At 40.9% G+C, this 20,921-nt stretch overlaps 1 protein-coding gene across 2 annotated transcripts in view; it reads right to left on the bottom strand.

The window, feature by feature from the left end:
- The window catches only part of lama4 (laminin subunit alpha 4), a 122,630-nt gene that overhangs the window by 45,796 nt on the left and 55,913 nt on the right, over positions 1-20,921 (bottom strand). For both annotated transcript variants that reach the window (XM_033021147.1, XM_033021148.1), the window contains 7 exons: positions 16,165-16,275; positions 13,645-13,756; positions 12,343-12,507; positions 8,363-8,556; positions 4,805-4,921; positions 1,332-1,480; positions 433-574 (listed from right to left, as the gene is read on the bottom strand). In XM_033021147.1, the coding sequence (XP_032877038.1) occupies positions 433-574; positions 1,332-1,480; positions 4,805-4,921; positions 8,363-8,556; positions 12,343-12,507; positions 13,645-13,756; positions 16,165-16,275 (990 nt within the window). The remainder of the gene's footprint in view (positions 1-432; positions 575-1,331; positions 1,481-4,804; positions 4,922-8,362; positions 8,557-12,342; positions 12,508-13,644; positions 13,757-16,164; positions 16,276-20,921) is intronic.

Genomic DNA, 20,921 nt, shown 5'->3' with positions numbered 1-20,921 from the left:
CCTAGATGTTAGTACTCTGCTTCTACTTTTCATTTGTGCAATGTGATTCACCTTGCGTTATATCTGCTTATATGTTTTTTGGTAATCTGATTATTAAATTTTGTAAGGCGTCCTTGGGAGTCTTTGAAAGGCGCCCATAAGTATAATGTTAATAATAATAATAATAATAATAATAATAATTCACAAATTCGATGGGCTGAAGGGACTGTTTCTGTGCTATGGCAGTATTATCCTAACTTTAACATTTTCAGCTCCACTAACAAGGTTAAAATAGGTAGTTACATTTCTCTTTGATAGGTAATGATATTTACACGATACTTACTTGTACAAAGCCAGGAGGCATGGCAGCAATTTCCCATTTCTAAGAGAAAAAGTTCCACGCTTATCTATGTTTTTTTCAGTCTTTTACAGAATAGAAACAGAAACACTTACATCTTCAGCTCTCTGTGCTGCATTGAGCAAAGTCGTTGCATTCTGCTCAGCCTCTGTCACATATTGGACAATATTGTCATAGACATTTGAAGCATTTATTGCCTTCTGGACGATGCCATTTGCATCAGTACTCTTCAAAATACTGTTAGAAAAGGAATAGTTTATTATTTTGTAGATGAGGTAGTTGAGGCAGATACTATCGCAACTTTTAAGAAACATGTAGACAAGTACATGTATAGAAACATAGAAACATAGAAAATAGGTGCAGGAGGAGGCCATTTGGCCCTTCGAGCCAGCACCGCCATTCATTGCGATCATGGCTGATCGTCTCCTATCAATAACCTGTGCCTGCCTTCTCCCCATATCCCTTGATTCCACTAGCCCCTAGAGCTCTATCTAACTCTCTCTTAAATCCATCCAGTGATTTGGCCTCCACTGCCCTCCGTGGCACAGAATTCCACAAATTCACAACTCTCTGGGTGACTGTAGGAATGAAATGTTGTTCAAACCTTGTCTGTTTGAATGACAATAAAAGGCATTCTATTCTATTCTATTCTATTCTATTCACCTGTTTAAGATGTCCATTTTGAATATGAAGGGGATATGTAGAATTAGGCACTAGAAAATGGTCTAAGGAAATATTAGATTTCTGACACAAAATAATTTTTAAGACAAGGTACAACCCTATAATATACAGGAATACTAACATTTCTGGTAAAATTGTATTGTTTAAAAAACACGAGTCTATAACATGAATAATTAGATCTACCTTCAATAAATGCCGAATAAATGTAAAATGCATGTTTATCAATATCCACTGAGCTATTGTCTTTTATTTAATTGTACTTATATTTTTGCCTGAATTTTGTTACATGGACCCATTGAATAGTGCAACTTACTTGGACAATTCTGCTGCATATTTGCGAAGATTTTCGGCTTGATTTATAGCCTGGAGAGCCAGTTCTTTATCATAGATGGAGAGATTTGTTAGTTTCTGCCGCAATACATTCTGGGCACCGTCTATTGAGGCATGGAATGTAGACAGGTTCTGAAAGGAATGTCATTCACAAAAAGCAAATCAAAAGTTAGAAACCCAAAAATGTTATTGTAAACTCCCCGTAATGAAAGTAAAACTTCAGAAGTACTAACTAATATTAATAGTAAAACTGTAAGTAAGGTACCATGCCAATGTCAAGTTATTAAAAAGTTAATTTTTTACAGATGGAAGAGGAATCATTGCCAGGCGGCTTTGAACAGAAAATGTAGAGACATGGAAATGTGTCCAAAAAATGACTCAAAAGGTTATTCAGTGGGAAAGACAGCTTTTTTGGTAAACATGGATAGGTGACGTTTCAGGTCAGCATCTTTCTTCAGACTCTTTCTTTGGTGAGGCGGAGGGGAGAGGGAGAGGTTTTATAGGTCAACCTTTGTAGGTTAGTTACCTAGAATTAGGGAAATTAATGTTCATACCATTGGGTTGTAAGCTACCAAGCAGAATATGCGGTGATGTTCCTCTAGTTAACGATTGACCTCACTCTGGCAATGGAGGAGGTTGTGAACAGCAAGGTCAGCATGGGAATGGGAAGGGGAGTTAAAATGGTTTGAAAAAGTCGGAAAAGGGTCCTGATCAGAAGCAGCAACTACCTATCCATGCTCTCCAGAGATGTTGCCTGACCCGCTGAGTTACTCCAGTACTTTGTGTCTGCCTCTGAACAGATCTATGCTCAGAAATGTATTTCTGATTGATATTATACCACACATTAATGTCATTGCACTGGTTTACTTGCGTCTCTGTTTAGGTTTGAGCTTTTCATATATATTTTTAAAATTCTCTTATCGTATTTTGCCTTCTATTGTCTTTTTGAGTCAGCTATGACTCAGTTGGTTGGACTCTTGGCACAAAGTTCAAGTCCACTTCTGGAATTCAAGTACATAAATCTATGTTGACACTCAAGTGCGATACCAAGTTAGTGCCCCATCATTAGAGGGCTGGCTTACATTTGAAATGCTAACCATATCACAATGAATCCTGTACCATTTGAAGGCCAAGAATGGCAGATATCCCCGTGGTGACTAATAAAAACACATTAAGATGCTGATTAAACGTTAAAATGCATCAGATGTTGGCACAATGTAAAATGTACTATTTAAGTTATCTTCACACATAGATTTCTATCATTTCCCTTTCCTCCACACAAAATGTATACAGATCCCTTTACTTATACCCTCATGATCTGTGTGTATGTCTACATGTTCTTCACCTCCCTTTTCTTTCCTTTGTAGAAACTGTTCTTCTTCAGGAGACTGGGTCCATGTCTGAAACCTCAGTTTTCAGGCTCACTCCAATGACGTTGGTTGACCTTAATCTAGGATTTTCTGCTGTTCTTAACAAATTCATTGGAGTCGATTGAGATGGATGCTTTGTGGCTCTTGGCTGGGAATCTACAATTTCCACAGAACTTTGACTAATAACATTAATAAAGGAAATATTTGTTTTAGTTGTGAATCATATTCCTGTGTTTAGACCATGATTGTAATGGACAAGGCAATTAAAAAAATATTGAAAGCTTTTATTTAAACAGCATAGTGCTGAGAGCTAAATGGATCGATGTGATGGAGACACAAAAGATCGCAAATGGTGATATCTTGAGTAAAATAAAATGCTTCAGGAATTCAATGGCATCTGTGGAGGGAAATGGCAGACAAAGATTTGGGATGATGGAGGTGCTGTTCTATGTATGGGACTTAGATCTTGTTTACCTTTCCAGACCGATGCAAAGCTCTTTTGATACTGTCTGAAGAAGAGACAGGAGCTCATTTGATGGCCTAACTATAATTTCCTAACTATCAACAGGCAACCCTAAAGATTGGTCATTGATCTAATTTTTATGGTGGGGTTTGTTTGCTGTAATTGGCTACAAAACATTAAATGTGCTTCAAATGTAAGAGAAACACATTGGGACATTAAGCATGTACAGGTACACCACTGATTTTCTGGCAACTGATAGTCCGGCATCTCCTTTAATCCGGACAAACGTACTAGAGCGTACTTGACATTTTTCCTGAAAGTCCCCCCAAAAATGTGATGCCTAGACTGGGTGAAGTGGTCGATCTCGAATTCATTGATCCACGACCTGACAATGCAATTCGCCAACAGCGCCAGACAATTAATCAGATATGGACATCGAACACAGAGAAGCCGCGTATAAATCACGGAAAAATTTGGACCAAATCAAAACTGTCCACCCAACACCTTCTCCAAAACTTTTTGCCACATCTGTGAAGAGTCTGTGGTTCCTGTATTGGTGAGGCCACGTTTAGAGAATTGTGTTCAGTTTTTGCACGCTGTTATGGGAAGGATGTTGTTAATCTGAAAATGGTGCAGAGAAGATTTAGAAAGATATTGCCAGGACTCGAGGGCCTGAGCTATAGGGAGAGGTTGAGCAGGCTAGGACTTTATTTCTTGGAGTGCTGGTGAAGGAGAGGCGATCTTATGGAGGTGTACAAAATCATTAAAGGAATAGATGGGGTAAAAGCACAGCGTCTTTTACCCAGTGGAGGAGAATCAAGAATCAGGGGACGTAGGTTTAAGGTAAGGGGGGAAAGATTTATTAAGAACCTGAGGGGCAACCTTTTCACACAAAGGATGGTAGGTATATGGAATGAGCTGCGGGAGGAGGTAGTTGGGCAGGTACCATCACGACAGTTAAGAGACAATTAAGAGGGATATGAGCCAACTTACGCAGGTGGAACAAATGTAGATAGGGCAAGTTGGTCGGCATGGGCAAGTTGAGCGGAAGGGCTTATTTCCATGTTGTATGACTATGATTCCAACATTTTTTTTGCCCATCTCAGAACCCACAAAACTGAAGAGGACATAAGTTATCCTTGATACCAAAGGGCTGCCTAAAAAGTAAACTCTAAAGAGTGTGCTGTTGCAGTTTTCTTTAGGATACTAGCAGGTCAGTGAATCGATGAGAACTTCAGTAATATGCAGACTATTCTCACTCTGAAAGCTCTGAAAATGCTGTTTGATTACACGAGGTGACAATGAATTTGTCAAAGTGTAACAAGCTACTATGACTGTTAATCATTTTTCTGGCCGGGAAACACTAATTTTACACGTGGATTTTTTTTTTCCCCAAAGATAATTATTTCAATTCCATATCTGTTCAAATATTATTACAACATTCCTAAATTAATTTTGAAAAAATTACCTTTATTTGAGTAATTCTTATGTTTATATTTTAATATTTATTTCACTCTCAATGAGATGTTTAAAGAAATAATTCAAATCATTGTATTTTGACCCAGTCCTTGGCTTTCACACCTACTAATTATTAGCATTTATGTGATTTCTAACATATTTTACCATAATTTTGTTTTGTATTTCTGATATTGCGAGCTCTGTGCCATTTAGATCATCATTAGCCATTTGAAGGGTCACATTAACAGCATCAACATGTTTGTTCAATTCATCATGTAATCTCTGCAGAAGAAAAAAGAACACCAAAATTGTTTAAAGTTCTTACATTGGTGGGGTCATATACTTACAGTAAATAATAGAACAGTACAGCACAGGAATGGGCCTTTCAGCCCATAATGTTTGTGCCAAACACGATGCTAAGGTAAACGTGATGATCCATATCCCTCTGTTTCTTACACTTCCATGTGCCTATCTGAAAGACTCTTAAATAGCGCTAATGTATCTTCCTCTACCACCACCCCCGGCAATGCGGTTCAGGCCCCCACCACTCTCTGTGTAAAAAACTTGCTCCATACATTTACATAAAACTTTCCCCCTCTCACCTTGTAGATATGGGTCGCGTTGAACATTTCCTCCTTGGGATAAAGATACAGATTGTCTACCCTATCTACGCCTCTCATAATTTTATGTACTTCTATCAAGTCTCCCCTCATCCTCTGACGTTTCAGAGATATTCCAGACAGTTTTATGAATCTATCTGTTTGGATATCATTCAGAATTCCCTGAAATAGCAGTAAATGGGTGGCCTGGTGGCGCAGCGGGTAGATTTGCTGCCGTACAGTGCTTGCAGGTGCTGTCTGAACGGAGCTTGTACGTTCACCCCGTCACCACGTAGGCTTTCTCCAAGATCTTCAGTTTCCTCCAGCACTCCAAAGTCGTACAGGTTTGTAGGTTAATTGACTTGGTATAAGTGTAAATTGTCCCTAGCGCGGGGATCGCTGGTCGGTTTGGACTCGGTGGGCCGAAGGGCCTGTTTCCACACTGTATCTCTAAACTAAACTAAACTAAACTAAACTAAAAATAAATTAATCTTGCATTAATCTAATACTGCCTTGTGGATAGAGAAGACTAAAATGGTAGCAGCCACAGAACTGGTGAAAATCACAACCAAAACACGATACCTGGTGCATTTGCCAAACAACCATTTGTCAAGTTTCGGACTATGCATGGAGAGACAATTATTGTTCAGCGTCATCAGTAAATGTATTATCTAGCATTCCTAGACACATGTTCCCAGAATGGAGATAAGACAAAGTACTAGCATTACATTGACTGAGTTTTGCAAAAGTAAGATAATATGGCAAAGATGTTTCTATCCGAATTTTCTTCTTTAATCTTGAGAAATATCCTATGATATACATCCCACAGACTGCAGCAGCTTTCCATTCCACAGATGGACAGTCTACAGACAATAGAGAATATCATAGCCAGCTCGTCGTCCAAATGTCCACTTGCACATTATTCAACAAAAAGGCATTCACTAGTTTGATTCCTAATATATTTAATAACATCTCAATGATTGAACTTAGGTAGAGAGATAACAATTTATATTTCGGTAGCAGAGAGAGAGTGGAGAAGGGATGGGTGGAGCAAAGAGAATATCTCTGATAGTTTAAGAAAGGACTGCAGATGCTAGAAAAATCGAAGGTAGGAAAAAATGTTGGAGAATCTCACCGGGTGAGGCAGCATCTATGGAGTGAAGGAATAGGTGACGTTTCGGGTCGATACTCTTCTCCAGACTGATGTGGAGGTGGGGGGGGGGGGGATAAGAAAGGAAGAGTAGGCAACATTAGGCAGTGGGAGAGCTGGGAAGGGGAGGGGAAGGAGATAGAAAGCAAGGACTACCTGAAATTGGAGAAGTCAATATTCATACCGCTGGGGTGTAAAATGCCCAAGCGAAATATGAGGTGCTGCTCCTCCAATTTGCGGTGGGACTCACTCTGGCCATGGAGGAGGCCCAGGACAGAGAGGTTGGATTTGGAATGGGAGGGGGAGTTGAAGTGCTGGGCCATTGAGAGATCAGGTTGGCTAGTGCGAACCGAGCTGAGGTGTTGAGTGAAGCGATCTCCAAGCCTATGCTTGGTCTCACCGATGTAGAGCAGCTGACACCTAGAGCAGCGGATGCAATAGATGAGGTTGGAGGAGGTGCGGGTGAACTTCTGCCTCACCTGGAAAGACTGCTTGGGTCCTTGGATGGAGTCAAAGGGGGAGGTAAAGCGCCAAGTGTAGCCTTTCCTGCAGTTGCAAGAGAAAGTACCAGGGAGGGGGTGGTTTGGGTGGGAAGGGATTAATTGACCAGGGAAATTGATAGAGTGATATCAACGACAAAGTGATATCAATGACAAAGTGAGTGTTCGAGTAGCAGTTAGGATTGGGATGTGCTTCTTCATTTATGTAATGAGTTGCTGATTAAAGGCTCACATGGCCAGCAGGCAAGACTATATGAATAGAAAATAAAAATCTGAGGCAAAATGACAACAGGCATGAACGTCCAGTTAATTTCTTCTGGATTCATTCTATATCTTCTATATCTTCTCTATCAATATAATATCAATACATATCTTCTGCATTCTCTCTATGGCTACTACATCCCTCTGTAATGCAGCAACCAGAACTGTACACAATGCTCTAAACGCAGTGTGACCAATGTTTTGTACAACCATCTTTCCCCAGTTACTAGCTCATGTAAAATGCCACTCTTAGCTTTCCATTGTTTCTCAACCATTACTTAATGAATCTTCTTCTTGTCAATCCAGATACATACAATCCTCCCTGCCAAAAAATATCCTCAGCTTCTTCTCTCAGACAAATTCCATGGCCCAAAAGAGGAAAGAAAATATTTTGATCCTTCCGAACTGATAATTTTTCATCAGCAAGAAAAAAAATCTGTTGGTTTCCAAATCAAAGACTCTGCCTTTGTGAACATCTTCAGTAATTTCATCATGCAGTACCAACAGTTTGCTTTCTGCTCATCAAAAGCAGGTTTCTTCCATAATAATTTGTATTAACCATATAACCATATAACATATAACAATTACAGCACGGAAACAGGCCATCTCGGCCCTACAAGTCCATGCCGAACAATTTTTTTCCCTTAGTCCCACCTGCCTGCACTATATAACCATATAACAATTACAGCACGGAAACAGGCCATTGATAGCTGTTGCTAATGTGCTTATGTGGTTAACTTTGAGGTGCAGGAAAGACCAGCACACAATAGGCTGAGTGTGTCCAATTCCTGCACCATCCACTTCCATGTCAATCTGTTGGCTATCTATCCAGGCTTTGTCCAGCCCCAATTCTTTTCAAGCATTCTTCCTTCTACTATAATCAGCCCAATGTAACCCAAAAACACAATCCATTCTCTCCACAGATGCTGCCTGACCCATTGAAATACTCCAGGACTTTATGTTTTGCTCAAACTAGTATCTGGTTGGATATTTGCATTGTAGATATATTTTTGTTTTTATTCCTAACACCTTATCCATTAATACTTGGGTGCATCAGTGACTGAGGTTCTTCAATGCTAATAAGATCTGGGCCAGCATCTGTGGATGCACCTGCAGATCAGAATTTCATTTTCCAACATGTAATACATTAATTTATTTGGATTCTGTTTGTGAGTTCAATGTTTGGACTATAAGTTTGTAGTATTGTGTTCACCTTTTTTCTGTGGTATTCATTGATGTTTTGTTTATTCTTCTCCTCAGTTTTGCGAACAGTCTTGATTGCATCCTCAAGTGCTTCTTTCAGGTTTAAGATTCTGCTATCATAAGTAGTAATGTAGTCCATTATTTCATGAACGGAATCAGTGTTTTCCATCATCATTCTTTCAAGTCCACGAACACGATCCAACACTAAAAACAGTTATTAAATGTTAAACAGCTTTTTTGATTGGTAAAATGGAGTGTCCAAACATGAACTGCATGTTTATCAGTGTGCCATAGTTTATCCATTTGGACAATGGTAATTGTATTTGAAATGTTTTAAAGGATTACTAATTGACATTTAATTTATCTTCAAACATAAATTCTTTAATTTATGATTCTTAATAGAAACTTTCCACCAAAGAGAAATGCTCATCTTAACCACTGACAGTGTAAAGTAATTCATAGTCATAGAGTGCTACAGTGTGGAAACAGGCCCTTCAGCCCAACGTGCCCACACCGGCCAACATATCCCAGCTAAGCTAGTCCCACCTGCCTGCGTTTGGTTGATATACCTCCAAACCTGTCCTATCCATGTACCTGTCTAACTGGTTCTTAAACGTTGGAATAGTCCCAGCCTCAACGACCTCATCTGGCAGCTTGTTCCATACACCCACCACCCTTTGTGTGAAAAGGTTACCCCTCAGATTCATATTAAATCTTTTCCCCTTCACCTTGTACCTATGTCCTCTGGTCCTAGATTCCCCGACTCTGGGCAAGACTCTGTGCATCTCTCTGATCTATTCCTCTCATGATTTTGTACACCTCAAAAAGATCACCCCTCATCCTCCTGTGCTCCGAGGAGAAGAGAGCCAACCTACTCAACCTCTCCCTATAGCTCACACCCTCTAGTCCTGGCAACATCCTCGTAAATCTTCTCTGAACCCTTTCAAGGTTCATCTTTCAGGTGAGTTCAAAATGAAATGACACTCTTAATCAACTACTGTGGAATGCTATATTCAGATCATTGAACACTGTAGAATTAGAACTTGATTCTTGATGAAACCTGTAGTATTTAAAAAACTGCTGACAAAATCTTGATTTTTAATAAATTAAATAAAATGAATTAAATTAATTAATTAAAACATAATTAATTAAAGAAAATAAATTGGTAACAGATTTCAATTTCTGTTGGAACGGCAAAATAAATCTTGCTTTTTACATTCTTTTGAATATGATCTTTTAATCCATTAGTTGACCTCAAGGGCACACTTTCTGAGCCAGACCTACCCTTCGGCTTTTCATAGTTTAGGAATTATTATTAATCTTTGATAGAACACACTGGGTTTAATTTCCAGGCTGGTGAATGAAGTCAACCATTCAGGAACGTAGTTCCAAGGATAGGATGCAAGTCCTTATATTTTGTTACTTTCTGATCTCAGCCAAGATTTGTCAGAGGGAGGTGCTATGTAACAACAGGGTAATTTGTATCAGAAACAAATGAAAATGACCTTGAATTTCTGTGACAGGCAAAAAACATTAAAATGTTGCTTCCTGAGGCAGTTTAGTTAAGGCCTTCGATCAATGTTCCACCACACAGGATATGCAATGCTCAAAGTTGGATGGGAAGTGTGACCTTGAGAGCTTGTCTCAGCGATCCCCTACCATGGAGAGAACTTGTAGAGTAGTGTCTCCGAGGCATGCAGTACGGATGATTTGTCTTTAAGTGGCAAAGGGGAAAATATAGATATGGGCAACACTTGCCTCCCAAAGGCGATCATAGACCCCTAGAATATATCAAGGCGTAAAGCAGATATGTTCATTGATGACTTGTGGACAAACTTCCAGAGCCAGACCCCATATTAGGACAAATGTTTTAATTTAGGAATCAAAATGCAATCTATGGGTAAGACCCTCTCTTATAGTTGAAACCTATGCAGTGTATGAGCCATTATTCCTGTTGGAAAAATGTTAAAGTAATGTCACTCAGGACACCCAATAAGCTGTGTGTGGAAAAGCATCATTTGCATGGACAACTAATCCAGTTGGTGCCAAAATGGCACCTCTTGCATATGGACTCAGTGGGTTGTTCTGTACATTATGTTCTGACCAGGGCATCTGTGCTTATGCATGGGGATAGTCTTGCTGAGCTGTATACAAAAAAATGTATTTCACTGTACCTGGTACACGTGACAATAAAAAAAAACATCGAACCATTGTTTACTGAAACATGTAGCTTGCAACTGGGGTTTAGATAAATATCCATCACATAGTGCATAAATATGTCACAAATTTTCGATCCCAAAGTAATCCTTCTGATATGTAAGGAACTTTGGGATGCGGCTGGAAAGAGATGCTATGACAGAAATATTTCAATTGTCATTAGAAACGGGAATAGTGCCGGAGGATTGGCGTACTGCGCATGTTGTTCCATTGTTTAAAAAAGGTTCTAAGAGTAAACCTAGCAATTATAGACCTGTTAGTTTGACGTCAGTAGTGGGCAAATTAATGGAAAGGATACTTAGAGATAATATATATAAGCATCTGGATAAACAGGGTCTGATTAGGAACAGTCAACATGGATTTGTGCCTGGAAGGTCATGTTTGACTAATCTTCTTGAATTTTTTGAAGAAGTTACTCGGGAAATTGATGAGGGTAAAGCAGTGGATGTTGTATATATGGACTTCAGTAAGGCCTTTGACAAGGTTCCTCATGGAAGGTTGGTTAAGAAGGTTCAATTGTTGGGTATTAATGGTGAAGTAGCAAGATGGATTCAACAGTGGCTGAATGGGAGATGCCAGAGAGTAATGGTGGATGGCTGTTTGTCAGGTTGGAGGCCAGTGACTAGTGGGGTGCCACAGGGATCTGTGTTGGGTCCACTGTTGTTTGTCATGTACATCAATGATCTGGATGATGGTGTGGTAAATTGGATTAGTAAGTATGCAGATGATACTAAGATAGGTGGTGTTGTGGATAATGAAGTAGATTTTCAAAGTCTACAGAGAGATTTAGGCCTTTTGGAAGAGTGGGCTGAAAGATGGCAGATGGAGTTTAATGCTGATAAGTGTGAGGTGCTACATCTTGGCAGGACAAATCAAAATAGGACGTGCATGGTAAATGGTAGTGAATTGAGGAATGCAGTTGAACAGAGGGATCTAGGAATAACTGTGCACAGTTCCCTGAAGGTGGAATCTCATGTAGATAGGGTGGTAAAGAAAGCTTTTGGTGTGCTGGCCTTTATAAATCAGAGCATTGAGTATAGAAGTTGGGATGTAATGTTAAAATTGTACAAGGCATTGGTGAGGCCAATTCTGGAGTATGGTGTACAATTTTGGTCGCCTAATTATAGGAAGGATGTCAACAAAATAGAGAGAGTACAGAGGAGATTTACTAGAATGTTGCCTGGGTTTCAGCAACTAAGTTACAGAGAAAGGTTGAACAAGTTAGGTCTTTATTCTTTGGAGCGCAGAAGGTTAAGGGGGGACTTGATAGAGGGCTTTAAAATGATGAGAGGGATAGACAGAGTTGACGTGGATAAGCTTTTCCCACTGAGAGTAGGGAAGATTCAAACAAGAGGACATGACTTGAGAATTAAGGGACAGAAGTTTAGGGGTAACATGAGGGGGAACTTCTTTACTCAGAGAGTGGTAGCTGTGTGGAATGAGTTTCCAGTGGAGGTGGTGGAGGTGGTGGAGGCAGGTTCGATTTTATCATTTAAAAATAAATTGAATAGTTATATGGACGGGAAAGGAATGGAGGGTTATGGTCTGAGTGCAGGTAGATGGGACTAGGGGAGAATAAGTATTCAGCACGGACTGGAAGGGCCGAGATGGCCTGTTTCCGTGCTGTAATTATTATATGGTTATATATGGTTATATGGATTAATTAAAATTGTGTTTGGGATCCTTATCCATTTCATAGAGAGTCCCAAAACTTTGCAAGCATGTTTCTTTCTCAGTGTTTGATATATAATATTATAAATTGGCAAAACATACTTTCTTGGGCTTCTATACTTTCCTCCTCAGCAAGTGGTTTATTGTCAGAAAAGTTCAGTTTTTTCATCGCTTGCAATAATCCTTCGACCTTAATAAAGATGATGTCAATTTCCCCAGGTGCAATCTCTTCTTCCATTCCATATTTAGTTAAGCCTTCTATAATATCTGGAAAGCAGAATGAAATTGCTTTATATATATAAATTTTAATATTCCGGTTATAGAGAAGGTAACAGGTTAATTTCGACTGTCATTGAAAATAAAATTGAAAAATACATTGCAGATGCTGAAAATCCAAAATAAAAACAGAAAACATTGGAAGGACTCAGCAGGTCAGGGAGGAACTGTGGAAAGAGAAATAGAGTTACTGCTTCAGGATAAATACTTTTATCTTTGAGCAGCAAACTGACAAAAATCGCAAATTCCCAAATATCCAAGGTGGCACAGTGGTAGAGATTCTGCCTTACAGCGGCAGAGACCCAGGTTTGATCCTGACTTTACGGGTGCTGTCTTTACGGAGTATGTGCGTTCTCCCCCTGACCTGCATGGGTATTTGTCCAGGAGCTCCAGTTTCCTCCCATACCACAAAGACATACAGGTTTCTAGGTTAGTTGGCTTCGGTAAAATTGTAAATTGTGCCTAGTGTGTGTAGGATAGTGTTAGTGTGCGGGGATTGCTGGTCGGCGCAGACCCGGTGGGCCAAAGGACCTGTTTCTGCGCTGTATCTCTAAACCAAACTAAACTAAGATCACAATAGAAGTCTTCCTTATCGGTCCTTCCATAAGCTAGATTACTGTCTGATTCTCCTCTTCCCCATTGTAGACGTTGAACTTTGTTTGAGGGTCTGATGCACTACAATGCTGAGACTTGTATTCTGCATTTTTCTTTCTCTCCTTTGCTTTATCCCCTTTGTACTTGCGTTTGACTTTTTAAGTATGTACGATATATCTGCGCTGTTTGCATAGCACGCAAAAATCAATGTTTTCACTGTACATTAGTGTACGTGGCAATGATAAGCCTGAACCTACATAGCGGAGTTTGGACCTATCATGGTTAGCAGGAAAGGAAACAAATTGACCAGATGGAACAGTTTAGTGAGCAGCTATAATTAAAGAAAAAATAAGACTCTCTGTAGAAACTAGTGCTTTGGTTTAGAGTGCATCTTTGAATTCTCCCCAATGTCTTCATGGTTTTCACATGGCAACAAATAAAGTTTCCGAAAAGACAACTCAATTACCTTCCTGATTAACAACAGCCTTAATTTATGAAGATAATAATAGATGCTTTGAATTCATATGATTTTACCTTGTGTCAACTTGGCAATATCTGTAATTTGTCCATTGATCTGAATGGCACGGTCACTAGTATTGGCTGTTTCCTTGTCAAACAGCTGTGCCTTGGCGAGAGCCATGTCCTCCTAAAAAAACAATAAATCTGGGTTAAAATTAGTAGATGTTAGTAACTAAGATAGAATGGAATCTCTTCCAAGGAGACCTAGATTTTGTATTATTATAGTTCGTACCTAAGATGGGCACTGGGAATTCTAAAATGTAAACCATTCCTCGTGTTTTATCGATTAAGAAATGTATTTGTCATTAAACGTTCTGAGAGAAAAAGCAGGTGCAACCCCTGTCTAAAATATAGAATGGTGCGCTAAACAAGAGAAAAATGCTGCAGGTAATTGAATTTGAAGTAAAAAGGAAAAAAATGTTGGAAATATTCAACGTCAGACTACATCTTTGCAGATAAAAACAGTTAATATATTTGAATGATGAACATTCATTAGAGCAAACTTGAAATGTTAACACTGTTTCTATCTCTTCTGTGTGACCTGATGAGTATTGCAAATGGTTTGGATGGCACACTGAAAAGACATCTTGAAATCTGGCAATATATAGTGCACTGCAGAGGTCACTTTACAGATTCCAGGGAGATCAGCAGTTCTTGTAGATAAACTAATTATTTCCATGTCCTAATTTGGCTGGTGATTCAAAGTGGATTGAATGGATTTTCTTTTGCAAAAAAAAAAGTGAAACTGTCAAAAGACTCATCCGGGTCAAATTAATATTTTACTCCAGGCTTGGGCACTACGGCTGATTAGAATGGATGTTGGCAGAGTGTGGAGCATGCTGGATGTGGGAGAAGTCAGGAGAAGTGGCAAAGATAAGAGAGCATTGTGTGGAGGAAATACAATGATCCATCACCAATTTCAAATGACCACCAACCACATCGAAGGATAGAGAAGACTAAAATGGTAGCAGCCACAGATTGGTGAAAATTAGGTGTCAGAAATCACAACCAAAACTTGATACCTGGTGCTTTTGGTAAACAATCTTACAAACTTCCAGCTTTTCATCACTAATCTCAACAATAATCTTTTGAATGTTTATATTGAATATTTCCAAAGGGGCTGTTTCCACACTGCAAGACTCTATGACTTTATTTGTCTCAATCGAAAACAGTTATGATTATAGTCACTAATTTATATGTTAACTGAATAGAATTTGTCCAAAAAAGATTATTTGTTTTCAGGATTGTTTTCAGGATTGTTTTCAATCACTTGAATTCTTAGACCTAGCTGTAATGACAGAATCATAGAATGAGGTCGCAAACAACATGGAACCTCTCATTATCCCAATTAGTTACAAACAGAATTTGCATCAATGGTGGCTGTAAATCAGTAGCCTTCAATAAAGGTGGCTATTAAGCTATGTGCTCACGCATGTTTGAGACAGAAGTTGTAGCACTGTTGTGTACTAAGAGGTGATTTTATTTAATGAGTATTTTTTATTTAAAGAAACCCAATTAATTTATAGCTAAAACATTGCACTATTTCATATCACAACATTATGTTCATAGACAGTGGTATTTTTGTCAGACTGCTGTTAACTGTTCTAGCCTCTGCAGCTGTAAATGAGATAAGAAGATAGACACAATAATGCAGGAGTAACTCAGTAGGACAGGTCGGTATCTCTGGAGAGAAGGAATGGGTGATGTTTTGGGTCAAGACTCTTCTTCAGACCGAGTCAGGGGAGATGGACACGAGAGATAGGGAAGGGTAAGGTGTGAAAACTACAGATCAAAGCAGATGGTGGTCAAGTAAATGTAGAATGGTTCCTTGTAGGTTGAGGGGAAGCTAACAACGAGGCTGCTTTGGAGAATTGGGTTGTCAAAATAGATCATAGATCTTGACACTGGATTATTCAAGTCCCATTAATTGCTTTGGTTAAAAACGTCACTTTTAACTTTTGCTATAATATTACAAATTGTTCTTTGCAGCACTCTACTAATAAACCCATTCAATTGTGACAGGACATTGCCTGATGTGACAGCCAAGTTCTCGAACAGACTGCTCAGTAATTCAGTCTTGTGAAACAGTGATGTTCTTTTCTGTCAAGCTACATTTCCATGGTTTGGCTAATTACATCTTATTTGTTTGTTCCATTTTAGATGATACGGTTCCTCCAGAAAATCACCCAACATGGCCTGATATGGAAAATATGAAAAGAAAGTGATAGATGCAATCAATACGAGGGTTGAATCAGCAGCAATTAGTGGTATGTCTGCTCTAGTAAGAAGCAAAGTCACTTTCACCTCTGCTCCAGATATTTAATTTTTAATAAAATTATAAAAATCAGAAGAGTATAAGACATGACTATTTTGCAAAACTATGAATTACAAGATGTGTGTGTATGTCTTGATAGATTAGAATTTTAATCAACATTAGACCATGAACCATTTGGAATTTGTTGCATGTCAGAAACTATTTACATAGTTGAAGGCATATGTAATTTTAACAAGTTTAACAAAATCAAAACAACTTACCTTTTCAGCCAAAGCATTAAGGTCGGTGACCAGGGAATTGACTGCTGTTTCAATATCATCAATCCAAAATTTCTGTGAAGCTGATTCATTTCTCATCTCTATGATCTGGTTCTACATTGTAAGAAATAATAAATGGTCAATGAGAGAATGGAGCAGCTGGGCTTGTACACTCTGGAGTTAAGAAGGATGAGAGGATATCTCATTGAAACATATAAGATTGTTAAGGGTTTGGACACGCTAGAGGCAGGAAACATGTTCCCGATGTTGGGGGAGTCCAGAACCAGGGGCCACAGTTTAAGAATATGGAGTAAGCCATTTAGAACGGAGATGAGGAAACGTTTTTTCTCACAGAGAGTGGTGAGTGTGGAATTCTCTGCCTCAGAGGGCGGTGGAGGCTGGTTTTCTGGATGCTTTCAAGAGAGAGCTAGATAGGGTTCTTAAAGATAGCAGAGTCGGGGGATATGGGGAGAAGGCAGGAACGGGGTACTGATTGTGGATGATCAGCCATGAGCACATTGAATGGCAGTGCTGGCTCGAAGGGCTGAATGGCTTACTCCTGCACCTATTGCCTATTGTCCATTGTAAATACATAGTACTATGATATAAACATTATATTTTTAGATTTCATTGGAAAGAATTTCATCCAGTACATTCTTCAAATGAAGGGAAGTCGTATTTGCACAGCTGGGAGAGTTGCCACCTCACAGCACCAATGACCTGACCTCTTATCCTGACCTCCAATGTTGTCTTTGTGGAGTTTGCACATCCTTTCTGTGATGGCACAAGTTGCCCCCCTGCACTCCCTACATCACAAAGACAATCAGCTTGGTACGTTAATTGGCTGCTGTAAATTGCCCCTTGTGTGCAAATGAGGGGTAGAATCTGAGGGGATGTCATCGTAATATTGGGGAAATAGTTTGCAAGGAAAATTACTGGCAGAATGTGTTTGCTCCGAGGATTGACAGAGACTTAAAGGGCTGAAGTGGCCTCCTCTCTCCTGACAAAAGTGGAAATATGATAGTAAACAACATGACTGCAAAACTACCTCAATAACATCAAAAAAAATTAAATAACCCATATCCAAGTTAAAATGCAGCACAACAGGTTACATTTAACATGCATTCAGGGTTTATTTCCTGGCCTTATTTCCTTTCTGGCATTTGACTGGCACAAAATTATCTTCAAAGTTAGAGGACAATGAAAAACAAATCAGTCAAGTTCCCTCTGGTTACACTCACAGGCGACTGCTGGAAAATCTGCAAAGAATACTGAGGCCATTACTGATAATATTAGCCAAATAAATATGTCACACAATGGATAATCTCTGCATTTGCAAAGCCTGCTTATTCTCTTTCTGTGAAAAGCTGCAGGGCCATGAGTGTCATGGCTCCAGGGCATCTGGATCCTGGGAGGAAGTTGAGTACAAGGTGATGTCCAGATGTCCTCTCTATTGTTAATATGTATGATGGTTTTGTAGAAAGAGCTGAGCTGGGTTGCAAATGCATGATCAGGATTGGTTATAGAATGGGGTGTTGTAAAGTATTGTTAATTATGTTGCAGAATGTTTGTGCTGTTATCTTGTGATTGGTCAAAGTATGGAGCCTTGCTCAAATTGTTTATACTGCCTGGGAAAATGTTTCTTTACTTTGGTGAACTGTCTTCCAACTAGAAGCTTCTGTGGAAACAATGTAAAGGGGTACTTTGTGATTGGGTTAGGGAACTGTCAATAAATGTATTATATGATCTTTATTTGTGATTGGCTTATAGGGGTTGCCCCCCCTCCCCCCCCACCCCCCCCATATAGTTTCGCGCCATGGGTCCGATACAGTATAAAAGACGGAACACCACATGGATCGGCTGGAAGTGCACTTGGGACTGTGTTGACTGTCTGGAGGTGTCTATTCGCACAAAGCTGAAGGGCTTGAATGAGTAGAGACAAGGATCGGACCCGTGGGCTTGGTTAGGTATCATATAGGAAGTTTGTTTGTGTTAGTGAGAATAAAGAATTAGTTGATCCAGTGCTTGACTCAGTGTTTTACTGAACTAGACTAAGGGGGTAAGCGATAGAGTGCATAATGACATTACAACAGTTGTAAAATCTTGATTGGTTTTGAAGGATGTGAGACGTCTGTCCCAAAGGAGGACAGCTATGTGGTGTTGGGAATTCTGGTATGTTGGGCAGGAATTACAAATGCTCTTCAGGGGACTGGCGTAAAGGAGACATCCGCAGTCATATACAGGTGCACAACCTTTTATCCGAAAGCCTTGGGACCAGACACTTTTCGTAATTCGGAATTTGTCGGCCTTCGGAATGGAAATTTTTTTGCGTAGATTTTAATGGCTGGCTCAGTGGTAGAGTGCTCGGCTCATATCCGCAAGGTCGCGAGTTTGCGCCTTGATCCCGGCAGTTCATCGGTCGCGAGTTTGAGTCTTCAATGTAGTTTTTTCTTGCAGAATAAATGTCTGTATGAAATGCAGTGTGTTGAATGAATTCCTGAATTTGTAAATGTGACCGCAGCATTGAATCACCTCTCGCACTCATGTCACCCTAGCGGGGCTACATGCCCTTAGGCGGCCAAAGGCGACATTTTCACACTCTTATATCCGTGTGCAGCAGAGGCGACGTGCGTTTGGCGCCAAACGTGAGCTTTGGTGAGCAGACGACATCCTGGAAAAAATGTCCGGTTTCTTCCAGGTAGGCGATATACCCTCCCGGGCAATATACCTTCCACTTCTCTTTTATGAAGGGGATTTAGTTCCCCTTTCTTCCAGGACCGACCGGAGGTTCCGCTGTCACCTCTGCGGGCCACCCTCGGTGAACGCTCACTCAACTTTGTCTTGGGATTCCTACTCACCCGCGCAATGTACCCTCACCTTCTCTTTTATGAATGGGGATTTAGTTCCCCTTTCTTCGAGGACCGACCGGAGGTTCCGCTGCCACCTCTGCGGGCCGCCCTCAGCGAACGTCCTGTCTCCCTGTCCCTGGGATAGCAGGGGGCGATCAAACAGCACAATCTCCCCCTCCAACTCCAGAGGAATCCGTTCCCCGATGGGCCGCTACGGCGACAAGTGGCAGTTCGCCCACAGCCCGAGCTGCGCGACCCCAAGAACAAGACGTACCTTGCACACCATCAGCTTCTGCCCATACGGGGAGCGTGTTCCTCTGGAGCAGGAGCGGGGCTGGGCTGGAGTTGCTGATCTGGGATCTCCGTGCTTGCAGTGGGCCTGGGGGTCGGTGTCCCGATGAGGGGGCTGTGGGCGAACTGCCACTTGTCGCCGTAGCGGCCCATCGGGGAACGGCTTCTGGTGGTCCTGATGTCTCCGGCCAGTTTGCAGTTTTCCTCTGGAGTTGGAACGGTTCTGGGTTGCTGCTGGCTGTGGGTCTCTGGGATCTCCGTGCTTGCTGGGGGTCGGTGTCCCGTTGGTCCTGACGTCTCCGGTGACTGGCACTGACCTGCTGGCATCGCCGACGTGAAGACAGTGCAAAGCCCCCGCGCCGGTGCAATGGGCGGGGAGCTGGAGAGGGGAGGGAAGGGGTCACACACATGGCCGGGAAGCAGAGGGGTGTAGGTGGGGTGAAACTGAAGGCAGCGACAATCTGCTGCTGCCTGCCCGCTGAGTTAAAAAGTTCCCACGCAAGACTCACGATACACAGTGTATCGTGCTACCGTGGGAACTTTTTAACTCAGCGGGCAGGCAGCAGCATATTGTCAATTATTAACCCTCCCGCGCAATATACCCTCACCTTCTCTTTTATGAATGGGGATTTAGTTCCCCATTCTTCGAGGACCGACCGGAGGTTCCGCTGTCACCTCTGCGGGCCGCCCTCGGTGAACGTTTTCAAGGACCTTTCTTCAAGGACCGAAAAAATGTCCGCTATTCGGAGGTTTTCGTTATTTGGATCTTCGGATAAAAGGTTGTGCACCTGTACCATTGTAGCAACCAGACACTGGAGATTCAGTAACATGGGCAAATGGGCATTTGTAGTACGCACACTCCTCTGCATGGAAACATATGACTTAAGTTCTTCCACGTAGGAAGGAACTGCAGATGCTGGTTTACATTGGCGATAGGCACAAAATGCTGGAGTAACTCAATGGAACAGCAGCATCTCTGGATCGAAGGAATGGGTGACGTTTCAGGTTGAATCCCTTCTTCAGACACTTCCTATGTTCTTCCTATGTGCTTTGAAGTCTGTCAATCATGTGAAGTCTCATGAGCTAAACTGGAGGATATCATTAGCTGAAATACAGAGTTGCATGTTTCTTGAGGGCAAGGAGTGCACCAAGACTGGACAAGCATAGACCCTGATAGATAAATTGCACCATGATCTTCTGATGGTTTTGGTTTTAGTTTAGTTTAGAGATACAGTGCGGAAGCAGGTCCTTCCGTCCACCGAATCTTCACTGACCAACGATGCCCGCACAGTAACACTATCCTACACACACTAGGGACAATTTGCACATACACCAAGCCATTAACCTATAAACCTGCACGACTTTGGAGTGTGGGAGGAAATCGAAGATCTCGGAGAAAACCCACGCAGGTCACTGGAAGAACATACAAGCTGGATACAGACATCACCTGTAGTCAGCATTGCCTCTGGCGCTGTAAGGCAGCAACTCTACCACTGCATCCTATTTTAGCGTGAACAGTGTTAAACAGCATTGAGCGTCATCCTCATGCTATTTATCTGATTTTCATAAATAACGAAAATTTCACTTGCATAGTTCACAAAACTGTGCAGTTGTTAAAGA

Source organism: Amblyraja radiata, chromosome 5 (assembly GCF_010909765.2).
Source record: "Amblyraja radiata isolate CabotCenter1 chromosome 5, sAmbRad1.1.pri, whole genome shotgun sequence".
In the NCBI taxonomy this organism is placed as follows: domain Eukaryota; kingdom Metazoa; phylum Chordata; class Chondrichthyes; order Rajiformes; family Rajidae; genus Amblyraja; species Amblyraja radiata.
This window is presented reverse-complemented; position numbering and strand designations above follow the sequence as displayed.